This window comes from Octodon degus, unplaced genomic scaffold (assembly GCF_000260255.1).
Source record: "Octodon degus isolate 3935 unplaced genomic scaffold, OctDeg1.0 scaffold00023, whole genome shotgun sequence".
Taxonomy (NCBI): Eukaryota; Metazoa; Chordata; class Mammalia; order Rodentia; family Octodontidae; genus Octodon; species Octodon degus.
The window spans coordinates 3,369,332-3,394,170 of NW_004524599.1; the positions used below are offsets into that span (position 1 = coordinate 3,369,332).

General features: G+C 44.0%; 1 protein-coding gene across 4 annotated transcripts in view; it reads right to left on the minus strand.

Moving 5' to 3' along the window:
* Jarid2 (jumonji and AT-rich interaction domain containing 2) overlaps positions 1 to 24,839 on the minus strand; it is a 246,103-nt gene that overhangs the window by 60,273 nt on the left and 160,991 nt on the right. For all 4 annotated transcript variants that reach the window (XM_004628343.2, XM_023712152.1, XM_023712153.1 and 1 more), the window contains one exon: positions 797 to 966. In XM_004628343.2, the coding sequence (XP_004628400.1) occupies positions 797 to 966 (170 nt within the window). The remainder of the gene's footprint in view (positions 1 to 796; positions 967 to 24,839) is intronic.

A 24,839-nucleotide genomic window follows, 5' to 3' on the forward strand; every position in this document is an offset into this window, starting at 1 on the left:
CAGGCCCTTAAGCCTGTACCTGGAGCATCTCCACAGATGTGCAAAATATCATAAAATCGCTCCTCTCACTCACCCTGTCGCCAAAGCTCACCTTGTCCACCTGAGGAATGCTCCAAAGTCAGGCTCCCTCGCTCCTTCCCTCCATCCCCTCAATGTTCTCAAGGTTCCTCCTAGAAAATTATGTTTCTTTCCTCAACTTGTTCCATTTAAATTCAAAAATATCCTTCGTTTAAAAAAAAATTTAAAATTGAAGGGCCTTGCATTCTGTTAGTGCATCCTATTCATATCCATGGGGGAGTTTTTTTCTGAAACAGGCTTTCAAAAGTCCTGCTGCTGTTTTCATAAGGTGAAGGAAAGCAATCAGGTAATGGGAAAGGCTGCAGGAAAGGAGAGGAGACCTCAGCCCACCCACAGCTCCTTGAAGGTACTTTATGTGGCAACGTGATGGAAGGGGCCACAGCAGAAGTTAAATTAAAATTAGAACTATAATCTTTACAAGTTGTATTGTGAAGCTAAGGCGCAGGTATAAAATTCAAATAAAAATAGAGGAAGACTCAACAAATAGCTGGAAGCTGCAGTAGCACAATCTGGTTAGTGTGTGGCACTTATATTAGCTGGTCCATGAGACAGGAAGCTCCTTTTCAGCAAAATTCCTTACTTAAAATTCTAGCATCAGGCTGGAGAATGAAAGGCAGGAAAGGCAGAGAGCAAAGCCAACAATGGTCCCTGGGTGAGTTTCAGGCCACAGCTTTGTCAAGTAGGCTGCTCCTTCCAAACAGATTGGCAGCAAGCTTACCTCGAAGGCAGAGAAAGGTAAGAAAGTCTTCCGTCTTAGGCTTCCTTTTAGAGAGGTCAGAAATTTGAGTAGCTGGCGGGGGTAGCAAAGGCTCCACTATCTTCACTGGAGTTGTGCTCGGACTATTCGGCTGAGATTGAGCAAACTTCCTTTGTGCTTGCAGCCTGGGCCTGAAAAAGCAAGTTAAAAAAATAAGGCAAGACCGGAATATACGGACCTATGTGCAGCAATAAAAGCATAACATACAAGAATTTTTTTTAAAGGGCCCAATTCAAGCACTCTCTAATTAAGCCCCCTCTTACACCACAGGCCTACTTCAATGTGCAATAAGCCTTGTGAAAGAGAGTATGCAATGTGTTAATTACTGAAACTGTCCTACCAATTTGATTTGAAACTGTCTCATTGCTATTTCTTTATCAATAAAATAATGGGGAAAAAATAAAAATGAGCTTGGTGAAAGGGCTGTGTTTTATACATGGATGTAAAGCGTATGCCAGGAAGTATGTGTGCGCCCACTACCGTTGCGCCTAATATTTAAAAGATGGCACATAAAACTCAACAGATTCATAGTTTTCTACTTTTATGTAGGTCCACAGTGAGGAAGAAAAGGTAAATTATTCTGTTACAGGACAGAGCGGGCTTCTTTTGCAGTCACCTCACTGTCTGGAGCCTTGGAAACTACTGAAGCCCAAGGAGGGACACTGAGGAACACTTTTAGAGAAAAACAGCAATTCAGACAGCATGAGAGCAATGCTGTGCAAAATGGGGACAGTTTCGTGTTTCATTATTTTTTTCCTCTATTTGTTTCAAATGCATGTATGTTTTTTAATAATGTAAAATAATTACAGTCAATAAAAATACAAGCCCTACTTCATTCAACAGATACACCAGCATCTGGTCATTTTTAAGTTCCTAAAAAATGTTCACATTCAATTTTGTGTACTCAATTCACAGGTAGCCGGTAGCAGCCACTGCACACTTTCAGAGGAAGGTAAGGCCACACAGGACATCCGCTGCGTGTGACCAGCCATAGATCCCCAGTGCAACACCCTGTCCAGAAGGGTAGACCCAGCAGACCGACCAAGTACAACCCTATTTCTTCTCTTAGCCCTTCCACATGTTTTAAAACAAAAGAAAATCCTTTTCTAATATATTAGATTGCTCCATCTTTTTGCGTTTGGTCTACTGAAAGATTTTTTTTAATTTAAAATTCCTTAATGCAGATTAAAATGGATCCCTTCACATTCTGAGTACTGCAGGAATTTGACAAAAACACTGCCTACATGTGAACAGGATATCAAGTGTTCAATGCATTTTTAACATCAGCAATAACAAATACCACACACGATATGAAGACTGCACCCACAGTGAAAATCAAACACAGACATACAGATGACAAGAGTGGGTCACGAGGGAGGAACGTCACGATCTCAGGACCTCGACAATAAAGTACTTCGACCACTGTTCAAATAGAAGGCACTTTGTGCCTGATGACTTTCTCAGAAAGACAATGAAAAATAAGGTAGTAACAAATTTTAAATGGCAGCAAAATAAATTATCTTCCGAGAAAACAGCCAAGTTCCCAAGTGATTAAACATTTGTGAGGACTAGATGAAACCTGGAAATTAAGTGCCTCCTGGTCACAAAGGGCAGGTCTGGGATGTAGCTCTTCATCCTCCATTTCTAGGAGGACCATGGAGCTGCTAACCTTGCTGCACTGGCCTCACAACCAAGGAGCTTGAGCAACAAACACACTGCAAAGGCAGAGCCCTGAGACTGGGCGCAGTGGCATGCACCTGTAATCCAGCACTTGGGAGGCTGAAAACAGGAGGATCCCTGAGTCTGATCTGAGTAATGAGACCCTGTACTAAATATGTGTGAAAGTCAAAGTCCTGACAGTGAAGTTATGGTTCAAGGTTACAGGACTCACTCTCTAATGCTTGAAACAAAGAAATGAATGGGGTGGAGGAATCCAGATTATTTACACCTGGAGATGCTGAGGGTAGGAGAAGCAGGCTGAGTTGAGGGATACTGGAAGGTGGCTTCTGGAAGGCAAGGAAGGCAAGTTGCTGCACCCAGCCCCACATGAGGACCACCCATTCCTTCCACAGCACTTACACCACCCTGGCACAGAGGAAGCATTACCTTTCGTCTCATTAGTACAGCAAAAATGGTTTACCAAGAAAATACTGTTGGACTCAGTCACAGAGGATCAGAGGTGAGGTGAGTGCTGGGTTCTTGGAGTTGAGGGAGAGAAACTAGAATGCTCACGAGAATAACAGAATGTGGGACCTTACAGAAGATGGCCTGTCTTTAGAAATCCAGCTGTACCCTTATAAGGAAGAAATCAATTACATCAAACCTGTCAAGAAGCCGAGGAAATACACAAAACCAAGTGAATGTACACCAGTAGAGGAGAAATGATTACATTCATATGACTACGTATATGAAGGGTTGGTAAAAACTGGGGATGGGGCAGCAGAAGCCAAGAAACAGAAGTCTGTATAAGCCAAACAACTACAAAACTTGGGCTGTTATTTCTGTTTGGTATTTGGGGTAGATTTTAAAAGCTAGTAACTTTGATGGCTTCAGAGATCTACATAAGCTCTCCTGTTGGGCATGGTTACACACACTTGAGATCCCAACACATTCAAGGGGCTGAGGCAGAAAGATCACAACATCAAACTAGCTGAGGCTACACAACAAGTTCATGGTGGGTTCTAAACTATTTGGCAACAACCATCACTCTTGGAACAAACAAGAGCGAGACCTGCCTGGGCCACACAGTTTTGAGGCAGAACAAACTGGACCAGAAGCCATTCCATAGGGGTCCTTGGATCAGAGCTCAGCCAAGACAGGTGAGACAAAGCCATTTAGGGGGTGCCCCTTCTCTATAATTTCTTGTGTCCAAGACTCCTAATAATCTGTCCAGATTTAAGGTGAAACATCCTGAAGAAGACAATCTACTGTTGAAAATGAAAGCAAATGAATATTCTGACTCCAAGGTGGCACTGTATATGGAGTTAGATAAGTGGCCTGAAAAGGAGGCAAGTGGGTAGGTAGGAAAGGTCCAAAGGAACCCTGCTTACTTAAAACTGTTCCCTCCATCTGGAATGTTCTTTCCCTCTACCTTGTCATGTGTGGCTTTTTCCCATTACCCATGCCACACAGTGAAAAGTTCAGACCTATTCGTTTTTAAGCAAATTATTTGCTCTAACCACCTCCTCAGAAAGACATGGCTATCATCCAAGACTCGCCATGTAATTCCAGATCCAAACTCTGTCCTCCAGGCCTGCACTGTGTGTTCTGCTGCAGCCTCTGCATGCTCTTCTTTTCCACAAAGTTGTTACCACACACAGAAGAGCCTCCAGGAGTAGCAGCAAGGAAGGAGAAGACTGTACTACTGCTGCACAATTATCGGAAAGCACCACCCCAAACTCCTGAGGATGTGAAGGTTGGTTGTAAGGCTGCAGGGCAGACTGAATGGCCACACAGAGGGGCCCCAGAGGCTGAGGCAGCATGGATGAACAGATGCTAGGGCAACTGTGGAGGGGAGACCAGTTCTCCCCAAGGAAAGGTACTGGCCGTCCCAGCAGGGCTCTAGCTACCCAGGAGCCAACTGGAACTCAGGCTCACTGAGAAGCACCTCAGTTTCACATGTGATCATTATTTCTATCATCACATTATTATAAATCCCTAAGTGCCCATCATTATCCACATCCAACCAAATAAGGTCAGAACATGTGGTGCAGAGTACAATGGACCCACAGGGCCTGCCCCTTTTCCCATTTGGCCTCTCACAGCTCCACTGTCCACAGCCAAATGCCATATGGACAGGTCCATGGCCTTACCAGGAAAACTTGGTGCTTCCTGGTTAGGCTGTATGAATTAAGAGGGGGAAGGGCCACCCTGTTCTCTGCACTTCCCACCTGTACAAGGCTTTGCAAGCCAGCATTATGTTCCACTGAATTCCCCACACTTTTCTTTCATTTGGGTTCACATGGTGCTGCCAAAAGCCATATAAATGTCTTGCCTTATCACGTAGGGGGGGAAAAATCAATCAAATAAATCTTAATATAGTTTTTAGGTTAAATAAGAAAAGCACGGCATCCTTATAAAAATAAATATACCAAAATGAATGCTAGTAGTGTGGGGTTATGAGTTTGGCCCACTGGTGGACCCCATGCTTAGGTCTGAGTTCAGATCCCCAGTACTCAAAAGCAAAGCAAAGCATAGCAAAACAAAACAGCTAGTATTATTTCAAAGTTAAACACAGTGTGATTCTGGCACAGTGAGGCACATCTTTAACACCAGCATAGCGAGAGAGTAAGGCAGGAGGATCACAAGTTCAGCATGATCAATTTAACTAGACTCTGTCTAAAAAAACAAAAAGGTCTGGGATTCAGTTCAGTGAGAAGGCTCTAGGTTCAATCCTTAGTAATGAAAGCCAATACAGTAAACTAAACTGCAGGACAAGGCTAGTACAGCAACCACACTGATGAGAAGACAGTGCTCTGTGCCCATGGGCCTGCTCAAGCCTGTGCTCCCTCCTCCTCCCTGGGATGCTGCATCTGAAGAGCCCAGGCAGCCTGCCACAGGGAGCCTAGCAGGAGGGGGCACCATTTCTCCAGGTTTCCTCTGGGAGACTGCAGCACAGCAGTAGCGGCTTCCTGCTACCTAGGCACTCCATCTCTGAGCAGTCCTACCCAAGGCGCAACAGCAATTTCTAGGTTTAGTTCCTCTTCTGTCCAGGGCTTCTGGTAGCTTACCTAGCCAAGGAGGGCAACAGACACACAAACAACTGCAGTGGGAAAGCAGGACCAGGAAGCAATCTGAGGTCAGTGCATAGCTGGTCCCTCACTGAGAAACACTGGTGCCAACACACCATTTTGGAACTCAATTTTCTGATATTAAACACATAAGTTCCAAGTGTCTGAGTTCAATCCCCGGTTCAAAAAAAAAAAAAAAAAATCCACACATAAGTTGGTAAATCCAATTATTGAGATTACATCCCAATTTCAAACAAAGGGTAAGGAATGATCGGAGGGGGAGGGTCTCTTCATTCAAAAATAAAGAAACTGCATGTTTGGCAATGGCAAAATGACCAGCCAGGCTGTGCTCTTTGTGCTGGTGTGGGAGCAGGGCCTGACACTTTGCCAACTTGATGAAAGACCTACTTAAAACAATAAAAAAGAAGAAAAAAATTTCCTCTTTCCATCCCCAAAATAATTACACACTGTATTCTACCCCCAGACACAAACACACTGCAAACCTGGCAGCGGCTCAAAGCAACAAGAGTGTGCCTCTGTGTGTGCAATGAAGGGCGGGAGGCCTCCACCCAGAGCACGCTGCCCACCAAATTCAAACGCAAGTGCAGTCTCACGGAGAGCACACAGGGCAGCTGTAAACATCCTGAACAGTACAGAGAAAATAAACACATCCTCAAGTGAACCCCGAGGCTAGCAGAGGGCAGCCCATTCCCAACTGCAGACCAACAACACCAGCTATGGACTTAGGACCCAGGGCACCTCCCACACAGCCTGTTCCCATAATTGGAATCAGCATTTTCACACAATGACAAAAAGAGAGGTCAGCTGTCTTTTAAGAATTCTGTGATGCAGATTCCTGCTTTACAGTCATTTCTTGCCATCTAGCCACACTGCTTCACAGGCCTTACTGTGTTTTACATATAAAGTAGATGAAATATACTGTTTATGCTTAAAAAAAAAAACCCACAGGATATTAAATATTTGCAGCACTTACCTTAATTAAGTTACACAGGGAGTTAGTTGTTTAGACTAAGTTTGCTATTCCCTGATTTGCCTAAAGGAACTTTCTGTTGGTTGATTCCCTTCCCCTTGTGAATCCTAAAGTTTGGCTTGGTCAGACTGGCACAAGGCAACAGGCAAAGAGCACTGGTGTCACAAAATCTGGGCTACAGCTCAATTTACTTGTCACTTACAGCAAAGTGGGCTTTGATTAATTATTAAAAAGGAAGGAAAAGTGACAACAAAAAAAGACAAGTAAAATTCCATCTAGCTCCAAGCTTCTGGGCTCTGACCTGTGCAACCAAACAGGTATCTGAACAGAATAATTCCTATAATGATCCCTTCTCTTCTCTGAGTTAGTACCTCTGATGACATGTAGTGATTTTTTGTGGGCACACAGTGAGAAATCACAATCTCAATCTCCATGCTGCCTGTACAGCTAAGATTCCTAGCAAAAACTTTCTAACTTCTGGGTGACAGATTAAAAACAGGAAAGTGGATTTAAGCCAGACCATGGCAGCACACACCAATAATCCCAGCACTTGGGAGGCTGAGACAAGTTCGAAGCTAGCCTGGACTGCATGAGACCCAGGCTCAACAAACTAAGTATACAGTACACCTAGCACTCTGGAAGCCTGGAAAGGAAACAGAAAATAATACTTTTTGTTTTGTTTTGATTTCTTAACAGAAAGACAGCACCATCCCATAAATTATCCCACGATTTCCTTAAATTATTACATTGTACAAACACTATCTATACTCTACTCCCTAATACCGATTCCTTCAGGTCAAAAAAAAATTCATATATACAAATGCACCAGCTTCCCACAGAACACACATATCCTGAAGTACAGTAACATAACTACATATGTGTGCACTCGTCAGCTCCATCCATTAAGAAACCAGCCCAGCAAGGCAAGGGCCAAAAGCACAAACACCGCCACCACCTAGGGAAGATGTCACCATCACTCACTCGCCAACTTTAACTCGGAAAATAGCCATCAGTGAGAAGGATGAGCCTTCCTTTTTCCTTTATTCATGGGAAAGGATACCCTAATATTATTTCCCAAGGAAAGAATATGGAAAGGTAATGACACTAAATATGTAAAAGCTAAGAACAACTTCTTCCCAAGTTCAACATTTCCTGATGAACATAAACCTCAGGTTAGCACATGACATCTCACACAAATGGTATGAAAACGAATACGCAGCACAGCTTTTGATTCAATTAACAAAATTATTCAATTATGCTACATGAAATCTTACGTGGCATCCTGAAACGTCAAAGAACCCAGACTGCCTGGAAATCATGAATGTCAGGATCAAGGAAACATTTGACATTGAGTTCTTTTGTGTTCTAGAAAGCAACCATGTCAAATTGGAGAGGAATCATCATTAATCAACAATTAAAGAGGCAACAAAGCTCTTTTGTTCCGTCAGTCACAAATGTCACCTATATGTCAGTTACAGGAATGCAGTGCCAGTTGTAGTTCACCACCAAGGCAATGCTGCCTGTCCTGCCACCCCGGGCTACATGCCTTGTTCTTTTCAAGCCTCCAACTCCACACCCAGGAGCTAAGAGTTGCAAATGGGTCAACGTAAAGTGGGTGAGAAAAAGACTATGCACGTATGCCATAAGACTCCAGAAACAGACCAGCCAAAGAAATTGCCGATAAACTATTGTAGCTACATGGTGTGAACAAATTACCCAAAGCACAATTTCTAAAGCCTAGATGTGAGTGATAGTTAAAATGTTAATTTGCCTTTCTACTCCTTTCTCATGGTAAGACTGCCAATTCAGTTTTTAAAAATGTCATCTCAACAAAAATCCTAACGAGTTTACAAATTTAAGTTACTCAATATCCAAATGCAAAACTGCCAAAAAACCTTCTGGCAACCAACTCCTGGCAAGAATTGGGAATGAAGAATGAATGACCTGTGAGGTGAGAATTATATTTCAAGAAAAAAAGAAAAGCAGATGCACAAACTACATTGTTCAACGCTACAGATTGTTCATCCATCCACTCCAGTGGCAGACTCCTCCTAAGAGCGTGAACGCAAAGGCTCTGCAGACACTGCCACTGCAAAACATCTGGGTGGAGCTGGGTGCAGGGTGAGACTCCCAAGTCTCCTCAAGAAATGAGGGTGGGGTTCACCTTCCCTGCCATGCTCAAGGTCTTGGACTGGGCAAACAGCATCAAAATAAGTAAGGAAATGAAGTCCCCTCAGCACACAGAGACAAAAGCACAACTGAAACACCAACAAAGCTGGCTCATGCTTCAGCAAAGATTTGGCTTGGTTCATCTTCTTCCTCTTTGGTATTAAGTGCACTAAGATCCACAAGCTTTGCTGAAAAGAGATCCCAGACCACTTCCCTGCCCACTGGAAAAATAGGTGCTGGAGTACTCTCATGTTGCTTCAATTTTGTTGTTTCTTGTAAAATTACCGTTTTCAATGTCAACCAGAGAGTTATTTTGTGTATTTTATCTGTAGGCATTCTTTTGGTATGAAAAGATTGTGGGTTTCTTACTCGTACAGGCCAGGACCTTTGAGTTGCAGTGAATTTGGTGGGATGAAGGGGATATATTGCAGATAGTGTGCATGTTCCTGCTCCTGTGAACAAACAGCCCTTGATTCTTAGCTGGCACCAGATGTTATTGCAGGTTCTAAAGGATGGCCATTGGTGGTGCTTGTCATAATTCAGAGTTGCCTCCCCCCCCCCTCCATTCCAGGGCTGGCGTCTAAGCCTCGCTCCTGCCATCTATTGGTGCCCATGGGCTACTTCATGACATTTCCAGTGGGCAGCTTTCTTATGTTTATGGAGCCCTCTCCCAAATCTTGAACCAAAAGAAAATAAACCCTTTTGCAGGGGGGGAAAAATTGAGTTTAAGGCCAGCTTGACCTACACAGCAAGACATGTGACCCTATCTCAAAAAAGAGGGTGATGGGAAAAGCCACTCTAAATGCACAGGAAGAAACAAACATTTCCACCACCGGGAACACTCTCCGCAGCACAACACTAATTCTTCCTCTCCAGCCATCTGCCAAGCAGTGCTGTCTGCAGTGTGCATGCTTCCTCAGGTCCTGTCCCAGACCACACAACTTCAGCAGGCTTTGCTCATCACTGGGGGTCCAGCCCCAGGCATGAGTGAAAGCACCAACACTGCAGAACCCTACACCTAGACTCCTTCTGTCCTTCCTCTCAATCTTGTTCTCAGCATTCTTTTTTCTTTCCTCGTTAAGAGGAGAATGAAATCTGACTTTTGATCAAAGGACGCACTCCTCCTTGGTGAAGCTGAATTTGTGCCACCATTATTCTTGTGATATGGGCCATCAATGAGTAAACTAAAGGTTACTCAAATAAGCACCGCCAAACGGTGAGAGCTGACTGCGTGACCAGACAGCTAACAGACTCAAAATGGATATGCTGGACAGAGGGACAGTTCACACCATGGGCAGGAAGCAACAAGATGATGAAATGTCACATCACACAACTCATACTGGCAGTGCAATTTGAAAGTAATGAATCGTACAATCCTAAAATTTTCCAATCAATAGTTTCTGACCACAGGTAACTGAAACCGGAGAAAGCAAAAGCACAAGTAAATAGGCGACTACCCTCCATGCAAAGCAGTCGCAGTCGCACCTATGGACAGAAAGAAGCAGTCAATCTGAAGTGAACAGCTGCAGGACAAACATGTCCCACCTTAGTGCACGTGGCTTCATTGACCCCTAAGAATGGGTCTGGCCAGGCCTTCTTTGATTGAACTTCACAGCACAAATAAGCACTTCCACAACAGGAGCACACCATCCTCTGATGTACAAGCTGAATGTCAAATGCTGTCTTTCAGCCATTTAACCAACAAAGGCCTGCTGCTAATGGTACAAGACTGTTATTAATATGATAGGTGCCTCACAGCACATGGCCAAAGATTCCAAGACTGCAGTTGCTGTGACACTGGAAAAGCACCTCCATGGGCTTTGTAAGGACTTGAGCAAAACCAACCGCAGAATCTCCAAGAGGTGAGATTAAGGATGTTAGCAAATTAAAACAAACTGTTCTCACCCAGTGCTGCTGACTAATCATCCTTTTCCTGAGCCTTTAAACTCCAGGACAAGTTGTGAGGCTTATTTAGTTCCGAGAAACATCCTGAGAACCAAATTCCTAAGCAAGGCTCAAGATAAAAACACCCATGCAGCACACATCACCTCAGTAAATCTAAAAGACTCTGAGGCTGCTTCCTGTTCAACTAATTCCTCCATAAAGCCCTAAGAAGAAGCCCATTGTTCTTGTCTGCAGACAGGACACAAGGCCGTCACAAGGCCAGACTCCCAACAAGGATGCAGCCACAGATTTACCTGGAAGCCCACCTCCTGAGGTCCTACAATAGTCTGGCTCTGTTCATGTCCCAACAAGGCAGTACAAAAGGATCAAAGAAATGGAAGAAGTTCCTCATGATCTGAGTAAAATGTGAAAGCCACAGGAGCTTGAGCTTGGAAGCAGGGCAGACTTACAAACCTCCAACAATAAAAGATGTTATAGGTAACACTTAATAGGGAGAGATTAAACAAACAGCTAACCTCCAAAATCGTATCTCACTCCGGTACAAAACCTAGTACCAGCAAACCCTTCAAAACCAAAAGCAAATGTTTCCTACAGGTGCATTTTTACTTCTCCTGTGGCTCTACTCTCCCACATGCCACTATCTGGCCAAAATCAGAACAAACTACTGTACTTAGATTGAGCAGGTAAAAACAGACCACCAAGGGAAGCCATTCTGAAGCTATTTGCAAACTACAATGCACAAAACCAAGGCAAACCACCTCGAAAGAGAAAAGGTAACATTTTCTAGGATGTGTTTTAGGAGAGAAGTAGGGCAGGGCAGTAGGATTCCATATGGGAACAATGAAAGAAGAGGTGAGAGCAAATAGGGAAAAAGAAAAAAAAAAAAAATTGTCACATTGTCCAAACTGGAAACGATATGCTGAGCAATCGTGGGATTAAATGACACACCTCTGTAATCCACAAGTCCCTGCCTAACTTTGAGCACATTCTTCCTCACTGCTGACTTTGGCAAAACATTGTGCCAGCAAACTGGGCAAACACAGAATCATGCTCATAAAAGTGTTGGGGGTGTGCAGGAGGATGCTTAAATGCTCTCTTTATAGTGACTCCCTTCAATTCCACCCGCCTAAACATGCCCTAATGGTCTTCCTTTGATCCAAGAGGCATCCATCTTTAGCTGTGTCAATAGCCTGCCAAACTCCCTGCTCCGCGCCATGTATCAGTCCTGGGAAGGGCTGTTATGGCTCCACCTCCAGCAATTTGTAACTGAGCCTGTTAGATCACTTCCAGCTGGTCAAAACTTTCAACACAACCTCCAAGAGAAGCTATGATGAACTCACACCCTAGATCCTAGTGAACCTGGGGACGAATTCCTATCTAATTCTTTGACCTGCTCTTGTCCCCAAGTATATTTTAGTTTGGTCTTAAAGGCACTCAGAATAAACCACTCATACAAATTACAGCACTATGAAATGAACATACTAGACTGCCTGAAATTTCTCTTCTACCTACTTTAAAAAAACAGAATACCTCAAAAATGATAAGCCCTCTGGGAGCAAACAGACACAGTTACAAAACTATCAAAATCTCCCATGTATTTTCCTAAGGGCACACCCCTTACCCTCAAGAAGTGTTTTATTCTCTTCACAACTTCAAACCCTGCATACCTCCAGCCCCTACACACAAGGGAGTCAACTGCAAATAGTGCAAATTCTTGGACTGCACAGGGCTTCTTGCAACAGAGACAATAGGCAATTCTGAGAGACCAGCATTCTAGTTCACAGCTTCTTTTAAGAGTGTTTCTTTGGGGGTCAGGGAGATGGCTCAGTGAAATAAGCATTTGCCTGGCAAGCGCAAGGGCCTGAGTTCAATCCCCCGTTCCACACAAAAAAAAAAAAGTGTTTCTTTATGTTAGACAATTTCCTTATTTATTTATTTATTTATTTACTTATTGGTTGGTACAAAAGACTCACGCAGCTTTGATTCACAGTAATTTTTCAGATCAAGAGCACAAAATATTAAAGCAGAAAAATTACGAATGATACAGTATTTTAATAAACAAAATAATATGAATCTCACCATCATACAATTACAAAAGTAAAAAATGTTAGACCAACTATTACTGCTGGTAGAAAAGAGACACGTTATTAGGGCTCTTCCTACCACCAGCTAAGGAACAGTTCTTCATTCTAAGATTTCCTTGATTTCTCAGCTCAGGAATTCTGAACCCAATGAACTTTCACTGGAAATCATACAACATTACTGAGTGGCAGAATAAATTTCACAAAAGAGCAAAGTTTACAAAAGAGCAAGGATACGGTTCACCACAAAGTCAAACTTGGAAAACTAACAACACCTACCTGGTCCTCCTTCAGCCTTCACTTGAACAAAGATGAGCAAGCCCCAGGAAGTCCTGGCCCCTCTCTTACCTGACTTCATGCTAGAGACCCAAGCCCGGGCTTTCTAGGCCACTGAGCTACAGCGAGCCTCAGCCCAAAGGGAACACAACTATGCTCACTGTGTAAGCCCAGGAATGGACCCCAGGGGACAGGCAAATGAAGACATAGGCTCTGCTTTTCAGATCTAAACATGGAGCCTTAAGATTTCATGAAATGCAGCTTAATCCAATCACAGCCTAACAACATAAAACGCAGCAGGCTACACCAGGGAGCAGCGGCCATTTCCTGAAAGCCCCTGCAACAACTCCCTCTGGAATAGAAATCTATGTAGGAACTCATTCCTACAGGGGACCTTCTCAGGAAGAAAGAACGCTGCATTCACCATCCTACCTTCGGATATGTCTTTCGCAAAGCAATTACAGACCTCACCCCCCCTGGCGCCCTCCACAGATTCTACACTGATTAGATGGACAATAAAAGCACCCAGTGGATGCACAAGGAAGGAATATGCAGCCTGATTCTGCAGAGCCTGTATGCTCGACTTCTTCTAGTCAGGGCTCCAAAAGTTCAAGACTTTTTTGAGGGAGGAATATAAGCAAACACTATGTGAGTGGGAGGAATCAAACGCTATTTCAGAGAGGGCCAGGCACTGGAATGGCGCTCTCCCGTGAACTGAGCTCTGTTTAAATGAACATGAAAATACAGAATATTAAGTTTCATTACAGGAAAGTTTTTGTGTAGAAATCATCTAAGCTGTAAGTCTATGCTGCCTAGAATTCTAACACTCAAAAGAGCAGGAATTTCGCCAACCCCACACTTCTCAAAAGGTTTAAACGAAAATATAAAAGTACTGAAGCACATCTAAGAGGAAGCTGGAACCCAGGGGCAGGGAGTTGGGAGTGAAGTCGTGCACTCTCTTGCACTTTTTACCCTCAGACAAATGTGACTGCTGAGGGGGGAAAGCCACGTATGTGAGTGAGACCACGCTACCAAACTCCATCAGCAGGCGCCTTTTTTTTTTTTTTTTTTTTTTTTTTGCTAAGGCTAAATAACTTTTCAGGTTGTGAAACTAACCTGGCCCTTGCAGGGCTCGGGAATCCAAAATCCATGCTCCAAACTTAGTTTAAGAGACAGTGGACCGCTAATATTCCAAGGTGCCTGGCGAACAGCAAGCAGGAGTCCTCGGCCAGAGCACACGTGGGGCTTCCCACGCTGCCCAACGGCCCTATCACTAGGTAGGCCTCACTCGCGGCGGGGGTAACTGTGTTACCCCAACTGGCCTGCAAGGCCTCGCTTCACGAGATCCTCCTTCCTCCACTTCTAGAGCTGCTGTCCACTACATCTCCTTTTAGGTCTTCACGTCAATATCTATCATTTCCAAAGTTCTGGTAAGGTTGTGTCTTGCCTGAGGCCGTGGGTTTGCTCCTGAAGCACTGCACGCACACATGCACGCACGCACGCACGCACGCAGGCGAGAGCGCGCGCACGCAGGCGAGAGCGCGCACGCAGGCAAGAATGCATGCGCTCAAGACCAAGGCATGCACCTGCACCCATGAGACGATCAGTTCGTTGGGTAGGAATGCCATAAGGGAACAGCTTGTTTCAGGTCAGGTAAGGTAGTGTGTGTTACAACCCCAGCGCTATGAGAGGCAGAGACGGGAGGATCACAAGTTTCCATCCCTGCCTGTATAATTTGGTAACTTAAGACTGTCTCAAAAATGGAAAACAAGGGTCGCTGGCCTCTGAGCTTGGCTCTGCAGGGTGTGCGGGCGCCATGTCCGGCCGCGAAGGTGGCAAGAAGAAGCCCCTGAAGCATCCCAAGAAACAGGCCAAGGAGATGGACACGGAAGACAGAGCGTTCAAACAGAAGCAAAAGGAAGAGCAGAAGAAACTTGAGGAGCTAAAAACGAAGGCCGCGGGAAAGGGCCCCCTGGCCACAGGTGGAATTAAGAAATCTGGCAAAAAATAAACTGTTCCTTGTGTGTACGATGATGATGACCCTGGATTCCATTCCTATTCAGATATCTGGATGCCCTGCCATAATATCTCTTGACACCCATAACTACAGTGAAGTGTGTTCTTGGAGTCTGTTGTACATGTAAGAATAAAATTTTATTAAAAAAAAATTGGAAAACAAACCAAAAATAGTCTGTACATGTAACCCATTGAGAAAGAGCCCCTGGGTTCAATCCCCAATACTAAACGTGTGTGTGTGTGTGTGTGTGTGTGTGTGTGTCCCCGCACGCCCATTGGTCAAAGGGGGGGATGCTGGCCCCAAAGATATTAAAGTTATTTCTGTCTAAATCATGAATTATACAGATCATAAAAGTGCAAGTAGTACCCCAGCAAAACTAGGCTCTCTGTAAGCCCCAAGATACATCAAGTGAGAAACTGCTGTCTACTTTAGAATAAAACTCATCTTCTCCTGCAAGATCAAATAGCTTGAGGATATTTATTGACTTGAGTAGGATTAAGACACTACTGAAAACTACTAGAGAAAACACAATAACCTATCAAAATATGTGAATTAACAATCCATGGAAATCACATAATGGAAATCTGGGGCTCATACGTGGATGAATGAATGGGTTCACTTCCTATTGTGCCCAGGGTAGAACAGCATCTGTTGCCATGGCAGTGGTGAACCAATGCATTTCCCGTCCACACTTCACATGGTTACAACAAACACAGATCACAGCTGACCTTATTTGCCCTTGCAAGAATATTTTTTTTTTTTTTTTTTTAATTTTTTCCCCATCATATCCTCCTGGGAACTGCTGCATCCCAATTTCTGTGTCAGGCATTCATTGAATGATACCCCCACCCCCAAATAACCCTCTGGGCTAAAAACACAACAGTTCCATTTTAAAACACTGAGAAAATGTTGCTGAGTATAAGGAATTGCCTGCCTGCAAACATGACCAGAGTCATGAATTCTGTGTGTTCAAGGAAAGCTATAGTATTAGTATCATTTATCTGTCTCTCTCTGACAACAAAATTTGCTTTGTTAAAAAACACCTGTGTGGGTTTTACATGCAGATTTCCCACTGAGTCTAAGTCAAATTAGGGCTTGTGCAAGTTGAAACTTGTGAAACTAAGGAAACAAGCCCTCAAATACACATACAGAAGAACCCCATTCTGCCCACGGCACCGTACAGAGACTCAAACAGAGACACGTACACGAACTATGGAGGCTTATCAGACCTAAAGCCAGAGAAAGACTTTCAGTGTAAAAAGCAGAAATGGGATGAATATTGTATTCTTGCCTGACTGCCAGCCAGAATGTCATCCATGAATACAAAGTACAAGATAAAAGTAATATAAGGAAAGCAACATATACTGTAACCTACTAGGAGCAAGAAACACTCTGAAATTTAGGAATTCAAAGCCTACCAAGATTGCATCAAATCTTCTGTTGATGAGAGGTTTGCCACAGGAAATCCTTCTGCTCAGATGGCATCCCCTTAGGGTTAGGCAGAGCACCTACACATCTGAAATGAAATTCCATCCCAAAAAAGCAGGGCTGGGAGAGGCATGAAGCCAACAGCTGGTCTATAAATAATTTCAAATAAACTGCAAGGGAAGGAGAGACATTAATACATGCCTGCCTCCACACAAGAAAGACAAACAAGCTGAAGAAGGAAACACTTGGTAACAGGCTTAAGACAAGGATCTCCAAAGGGTAACAGAGGTAACTAGGCCCTGGAATTCTTCACCACAGAGATAGCTACTGTCTGCTCACACCGCAAATGCACACAGGGAGTAGAGACTGACTGCTTACTATTCACTGCTTACTGTTTTAACTGATATTGAGTGTTTAATTCCCTCTTGTATGTACTGGCTCTACAGGAGTGATTCTTCAACTGGCAACATCAGAACTGCTTGGGAATGTATTATAAACGCAGCCTCCCAAGGGCTACCCTAGACCTATGGAATCATGAACTCTGGAGGGCTAACCTGGCAGAGCTGGGCCTTAAATCCTCTAGGGGATTCTAATGGACACTCACGTTGGAGAACCACTGGGTAGAGCACTTTCTACACTAGTGTGGCTGCCACGTGCCACACTTAGAAACACGAGGATCAGACAGTAAGTAGCTTTTATTGTCATAAACACAAACTGAACTTAAACTTTAACAAAGCCTTGCTGTTGTTTTCCACCACCATGAACTGCTGCCCTCTGTCAAGTGCCTCTCTGCCTTGGAGCCAGCTGAGTATGGACTGAGATTTCCACTAACTGTGGAAATAAACCCTTCCTTCCCTTAAAAAAAAAAAAAAAAAAAACCTTTAACAAATCCTGTGCTGACGTTGGTACTGTGTGGATGCAGATGCTAGCTGGATTAAAGTAAGCTAGCTTTGTACAGGTAGGCAAGCTCCCCATCAGTTTTACCTAAAAAGCCAAGTTCTCTTTCCAATGGCCTATCATTAGCGATGGTGAATTTAAGAGGGTCTCAACAGAAGCAATGGGACAAACTGCTTCACCACTGTGATTAGATGTCTCTCATTACAAGGGTCAAGACTGGCAAATCTCTTCAGAAAAATCCGTGAGGTCACTATCTAAAAGGACAAATTATAAGGTTCATTTTTTTTAAGTCTATTTTCAATTGACACAAACATTCTGGTTCAGTGTGGCATTTCAATACAGGTACATATATGGTCAGATCGGAGAGATGGACATATCTAGCACCGCACCGACCATTTATTTTTCACAGGACCGAGGTGGAGCAGAAGGCACCACGCATGTCAGGTGAGCACTCCTAGCGCTGAGTGAGCCCCAGCCTACTTACTAGTTCTTGCTGATGGGAGCACTCAGAATCCTTCCTGCCATTTTGTATTATTCAACTACTGTCATCAAGCAGGGACCCTACAGTGTGGCACAAAGAAATGCTCCACCTCTCCAACCAACTTTTTTTCTACATTTCTTAAATTTTCTCCATTAAAGGACAAAGGAAATGGACAATTCCAAACACTTTTGTGTTCAGTAATTTTTGCTTTAGAAGCATGCAGTGTAAAAATGTGTGAGAGCAAACACAAGACTAAAGTTGGACTTTCGGCACTGAGGACCACAGAACTTCTGTCCCCAACAGGTACAGAAAGAAGTCTGCCCTCCTTATCGCACTAAAAATTTGAGAAACATAAAAGCATTTGTTTATACCAAAGACGGTATTGGAGAGAAAACAGAAGGTCCCAGCTTTCAATACACCCAAATATTTGCAGGCACGACTATTCTTGGTGACCTCTGGCAGAAGAAATGGCTGAAGTTGCCTTACTCATTTCTTACTGGCCTTCAAACAATTCATAAACCCATGCAGGAAGAAAGTATCTTTCAGACCATGTACATTTCAGTTGATACTAAACATCACCTTCTAGCCAGTGGAAACACTAAAACTAACTCTAGTTGTGAGGACCCACAACACCCTAATATTCTTTAAGCCATGACACCAAAGTCAAAGATGAATTATGAAAGGTCCACTTAGCCCAGCATGGGTTGCTTGGACTACGTTGTACAAACAATCAGAAATGAGACACAAAAAGAAATCAATGTGAAGGCAGTTCAAATCCCATATGAGGAAGTAGAAGGAGCTCCAGAAGGCCACTAGCAGTAGCTTCTTCCCACACGAAATGCTGAATATAGCTGCACTATACACCAAGGGTGTAGCCTGTCACAGTAAACAAACGTATTTGCTGGGGGATGTAGAACATATGTGTCGCTGGTGTTGGGGGGGGGGGTTATGAATATATTAAAACATCATTAGAAATCTTCCAAAACCAATCTCCAAATATAAGCCGAAGCTACACTATTCTGTACCTCTGGGAAAGATAAAAAAAGGTCACATATTCCCCAATATCACAAGAGAATATATAATATCATGAATTTGGCTTGTTTGTTTTTTAAATATTAAAGAGACCTAAAGATGAGATCAACCTTAAATTAACCAGAGAAGGAACAGGAAAGGTGGCACTTTTCTTGCCTTCTCTGGGCCTCGCCAAGATGGTGGCTGGCCATTCATTGCCCCTCCTCCTCCACTGTGAGGACTCCAGACTGTGGGTGCAAACCTGAGTGAGCACTTTCCAGCTCTGTGAGGTAGCTCAAGTCCCTAACCCGAGCACCGTGAGAGGCAGAGGGAAGAGGACTGCAAAGTCAAGTCCAGTCTGGGAATTTTAGCATGACCCTGTCTCAAAAGTGAGAAAAGGGGGCTAGGTGTGCAGTTTAGGCACTAAGCTGCAGGGATCACTCCCCAGCGGGTGGGGGTGGGGTGGGGCGCACACAACACGCCCCACACTAGCACAGTGCATGCACCTCTTTATATCCTAATCAGATGTCCCAGCGAGTAAAATGACGTTCATGAGAAGTGTTCGGGTTTATGAGTAGAAAACTAAGGAGCTTTGAACCTAGTGAATACACAAGGTCCCAGAGGCAAGTGGGGATGGGCACACGCCACCCCACTTGAAAGAATAGTACTGGTGACTTACACACACACGCAAGCACGCGCTTTTTTAAAAAATCCTGATAACATAAAAAGAAACAAGTTTGGGTAACATTTCTCATACACAATATGGTAGAAAGTGGGAGATCTGGACTGAAATATAATTATTTCCTTCTGAAATATGATGGCTCCTTTACAACGGTTTCCTTTATTTATACTTTATTTAGCTACTCTTAGAATTTGTTTATTCTCAAAAACATGCAAGTGTTTATCACACATCAGATATGCTGCCAGACAGTGAAAATACCAAGATAAAACCACTGTCCCATCTGCCCAGTGGTGCCTGGCCACACTCTGAAACCCCAAATGTCAACAGGGTACAGCACAATGCACCCAGAAACGCTCAGGACAAATCAAATAGGGATGACGCTGATTGAATTCTGCACAATGAGCATGAGACTATCAGAACAGATCCATCAAGGCATTTTTTGAAGATTACACTCCAGAAGATAATCTGTGAACATAAACCCAGGGAGCCTGAAGTAAAGGAAACAACAGTCATGCTTGGTTATTTACCTTATGGGGCGGGGGTCGAGGAGACACCATTTATTGTGATACTCTCCGTTCAGCATTTCCCATGCCAGCACTGAAACAGACTCTCTGGATTGGTAAGGAGGAACGCTTGATTCCCAGCTTACTCTAAACACTGTACTGCTGTTGACTAAGCGGTGCAACGTTAGCACCACTGGATATTCCATTATATTAGCATAATATCAAGGGGCACTGTGCATACAAATGCTTGCCTAACATCCCCTGCAAAAGCACACACATGTGAATGAGAAGCTGTAGTAATGGCTGCCACTTCCGTTCAAGATCCAAGTGACATCAAATCCCAATGAATCCAGCATCTAGTGCTTTTCATGTGTGTCAATCTGTTTCCTCTAAATTTCATCAAGGAAGATCAGGGGCCGATAAAATGTTTCCAAGAAGGTCAGAGACTAGTAAAAGAGATCAGGGTAATGCTTAGATTTGTCCACTGGGGATATATAAAGGCAAGGAGGACAAAAGCACGTGACAGACCAAGAAGAGCTCTGAAACCGGAGGAGAAACTGGTACCCAGAAGTTTCCATGGCAACCACAAAGCAAGCTAGGCCCTAATTTGCATGGAAGGTGGAAGTGATATCCCTGCAATCTGATCTCCGAGGTAACAGAAGAAAGAAATGGCCCCAGCAATAATAAGATTACCTCTGATGAAGTTCTAGCCATCTTCCTTAAATAGATATAGCCTAAGAGTACGTTTACCAGGAACATTAAGCAAATGATGGATCTGGACATGCATTCCCACACATGTCCAGAATTTGGTCCTTGGCAACAGCCGATGACCAATTAAATCAAAAATACTTCTGCCAGTGTTTTCACCCACACAGGACACACATAAAGCATACTTCATTTTTTTCATCCCTTTCAAATGAGAACAGTGACCTGCATGTTTTTATGCAGATCTGAGTACTAGAATTGTTCTACATTTTGGTTTTAAATAAGAACAGTGACATGCATGTGCCAGAGACAAGGCTCCACATCCAGCAGGAAAATGTATCTGTAAATGAAATGGAGCATCACTAATGAAAAAGTATAGCACATCAATTTATCATTTTTAATTTTTTTAAAAGATTTTATTTATTTGGTCACAGGATCTTGCTATGCAGCTCGGACTCATAGTGATCCTCCTGCCTCAGCCTCCCCAGCACTGGAATAACAGGCATGCACCACCACACCCGGGTTCACTGCCTGGCTTGGCATGCGGCCAGGACGACATGCAGTACCTACCAGGGATCAAACCTAGGTTCTTGTACTTTTCAGGCAGGCGCTTAGACTACTGATCCAACCATCTCTCCAGCCCAGCATATCAATTTACACAAAAGGCAAAAGCACAAATCCCACCCAACCAGAGGGAGGTGACAAAGACAGATCTCTGCTTTACAGTTCTACAAATGGCTGCTCCAGCTAGCTCTGCACCTGTAATCAGACAGGCCAGGTACGTCGTGCTGTACAACACATGCAAACACAAACTCCTCAATGACTCTAAAGCTGCAGATAGCACACAACCAGAGTGCACGAAGACTACAAGCCTTCTGACTGGCACAATAAAAGGACAAGGACAGGTTTCAGACAGCACACTCCCCAATCCCCTTTACATTAACCAAGAATCTCTTACATTTAAGTCATCTCTTTCCTTGGTGGGCTTCTTTTGTTTCTTTCTTTTTTTTTTAAAAGCAAGCAGTAAAACTGGGGTTGTTTCTCAGTTCAATAAGACGATGAAGACAGGAAGCCTCTCAAAGCTGTTTTCTGGTATAAAGCAGAAAGCTAATACTGCTGTATATTCATTCAACAAACCCTGCTCCCCGCCTCCAAGCACACTTTAGGCTGGGCCATGAGGAGCTGCAGGCTAAGGTACAGCCATATGGCTATGTGCAGGTAAGCGACCAGATCACATTCTGAAAGTCAGCTGCAGCTGCTGTGTCAAGTCTCCAGGGCAGGTGGAGCCTGGCCAGCTTGCAGCAGCTGCTTCTGGCCCTGTGCACATCAGCCAAGGTCATTTCTGTTCCCCAGGAGGGTGGCATGAGTTCTCATGAGATGTACCTACTCTCACTACAGCTGGCTCCTCCCTAAATGTAACACAAACTTGAGACTCCCCACCAGAGAGAGATGCACTCACTCAATCACTATCAACCGCTCACCCCATAAAAGCCAGGATTATCCTCTCAAAACACTAATAAGGTAGGATGGGACACTGTAATCCCAGGACTCTGAGAAACTGAGGCAAAAGGATCCCCAGTTCAAGGCCTGTCTGGCCAACTTAGGAAGAGACAGCTCATCCACAGCAGCAAAAGGAGTTGGGGCAGCAGGGCAACACCACAGGGTATGAGGAAGGTTTCTGAAGCACGTGTAGCCACCCAGAAGGACACAACAAGAGCACCAAAACCACTCAAGGGGGCTTCTCTGGTGGGCAGGCACCCAGCCCCTACAGGTGTCCCTCTACTGCACCCCCAACTACCACGACCCCCGTCACCTGAGAGACAGATGGAAGTGGGGCTCAACTAGAGCTGCTGGGAAATCAAGGAGAACCACCACAAGGGCTGCACGCTCCTCTGGCACATTCAGAAATGCTCCTTAGCTCTGGACTCAACTTCAGGACCTCTGACCCAGGGCTCTCCCTTGCACCTTGGTGACTATGCCGTCTAAGAATACTCGTATGATACCAGTGAAGGTACAAGGTGCTGAGAGGCACATACTGCCCTGCCTGGGCACAAACTGAGGATGAGAGGGAGCACCCCATAAGCAGGCACTGAGGCACCACCTTGCACACAACTGTATCTCTCCTGCCCACTGGTCCTGCCAGCCATATGCAAAGTGAAGTAAAAGGCTATTCTTCCATCAAAATAAGGCAGCATTCACGTATCTACTGGTAACTGGAATAGCTGCTTGTTCCATCCCTCAATATCCTCACATCCAGAAACTTCAAATGTCCTTGTATATGAGCCATGAAACCTTACAACAAGCCAAGGATCCTAAAAAGAATTTCACAAGCCAATATATTTTGCTTGAACTAAAGTTATGCCCCTTAATAGCTACTGTGGAGTTTCCACTTAAAAAAAAAAAAAAAAATCAAAGGGCCCAGAGAGTTAGCTCAGCAGTGCAGCCGCCTGCCTAGCAAGCACAAGATTGTGAGTTCTATTCCCAGTACATCTCCAAAAAAGAAAACAGTAAAAAACTTTTTTCTCCAACAGGGGAAAAGGAAAGGAGGCAAGAGGGAAAGAGGGAGAGAGAGAGCAAGTGAGCGAGCGAGCAAGAGCACATACAACTAGAGAGCTGAGTGAGATTGTGTGTCAGATTCCACAATCTTAGGGGCCCTGGACAAGCTGGGCAGAAAGTTGCCGAGTCCTTCCATAGTTCCACTCCCAAGCCAAATGACCCCCCGCCCCCCCCCAAGCAGCCCCACAAGTACCTGCTCAAATGCATTTGAGTTGCAACAGTGAAAACACCTGGATGGTGACATTCAGTAAGTGAGTGCATTCACACACAGACTGGGACCGCAGTGGCACGTGCCTGCACTTAAGAGACTGAGACAGGAGGATCACCATGAGTTTGAGGGTAGCCTGGGCTGCGTAGTGAGTTCATGGATAGCCAGAATTACATAGTAAGAGTCAGGAAGGAAGGGAGAGGGGGGAGGGAGAGAGGGAGGGAAGGAAGGAGGGACAGACAAAAAGGAAAGGAAAAAAAATACTAGTATCTCAAGAGAACTCTGGTGGATTTATCAGCACTGCATTACCTTGCAAATGGAAAGGTCTCTTTTAGACACAGGTTTTACAGCTTCAAAGAGATGAAACCATTTCTTAATACTCAGGTTTTATTGAGGAGTTACATCTACTCCACAGCAAGTCAAATCTTCATCAATTTTGAAACATTTCTTTTTCATTAGGTCAGGGCTTACTTATGGTACTCATTTTTCTCTTTTTTAAAAGACTATCAAAACCAAATGCAAAGATGGTGACTGTGGCTAGGAGAAAGCACAGCACTTCCTGAGGTAACACTTCTTGCCCTTTCTTGCTCATTCTCATTCAAAAGAATGAGTCTGAGTTTCTGGCTAAAATGAGAAGGACACAAGACTTGTTCGCTGTCTCTTGAAGGTAAAACCCATACAAGACAATGAAGATCACAGATGAAATGAGAGAGCTGAGGGTGAAGAACAGCAATTTTCCCAGCAGGATCCTCCAAGAGAACACTGTCTGCACTCCAACAGATGTAGGTAAAGCAAAGCCTAGAGAAATCCTGGAGTTGAAAAGGAGGATTTAGGAGCTTAAGAAGACAAGAAGAACACCATGTATAAGGCATAGTATACAGAGGCTAGAGCCTATGGAGCTCTGGAGCACAGCAAGAGCTCCTCAAGGTTTCACAGTAAGAGTGTGTGTTACGGAGCTCCCCAAGGGCAAGCACTACTGGAATGGACTGGACGGAACAGTGCTCTAATACAATTTGCAGCAACAAATAGCACCCCTTTCTACTAGTCAATATGATAAATACTAAATTTGCTAAACACAGGCTCAAGTCAATAACTTCTGGGGATAACGCACTAATATTATAGACTGCTAGACAGTGTTATTGTTTAGTTGAATTCAAACATCTATAGTATTTAGATGCCAATAGAATATTCACCTCTGACAGACAATTAAAAAAAGATACAAAGGAAAGATCATGTTGTATTTATATATACAAAATAGGATAAATTTACAGCTACTTTTGCTTAATCCAATGAGAAGGAAGAGGTGTACTAACAGTCTTTGGACAGGATATCCTGTCTGTTTCTTGTACTATGGATAACCACTA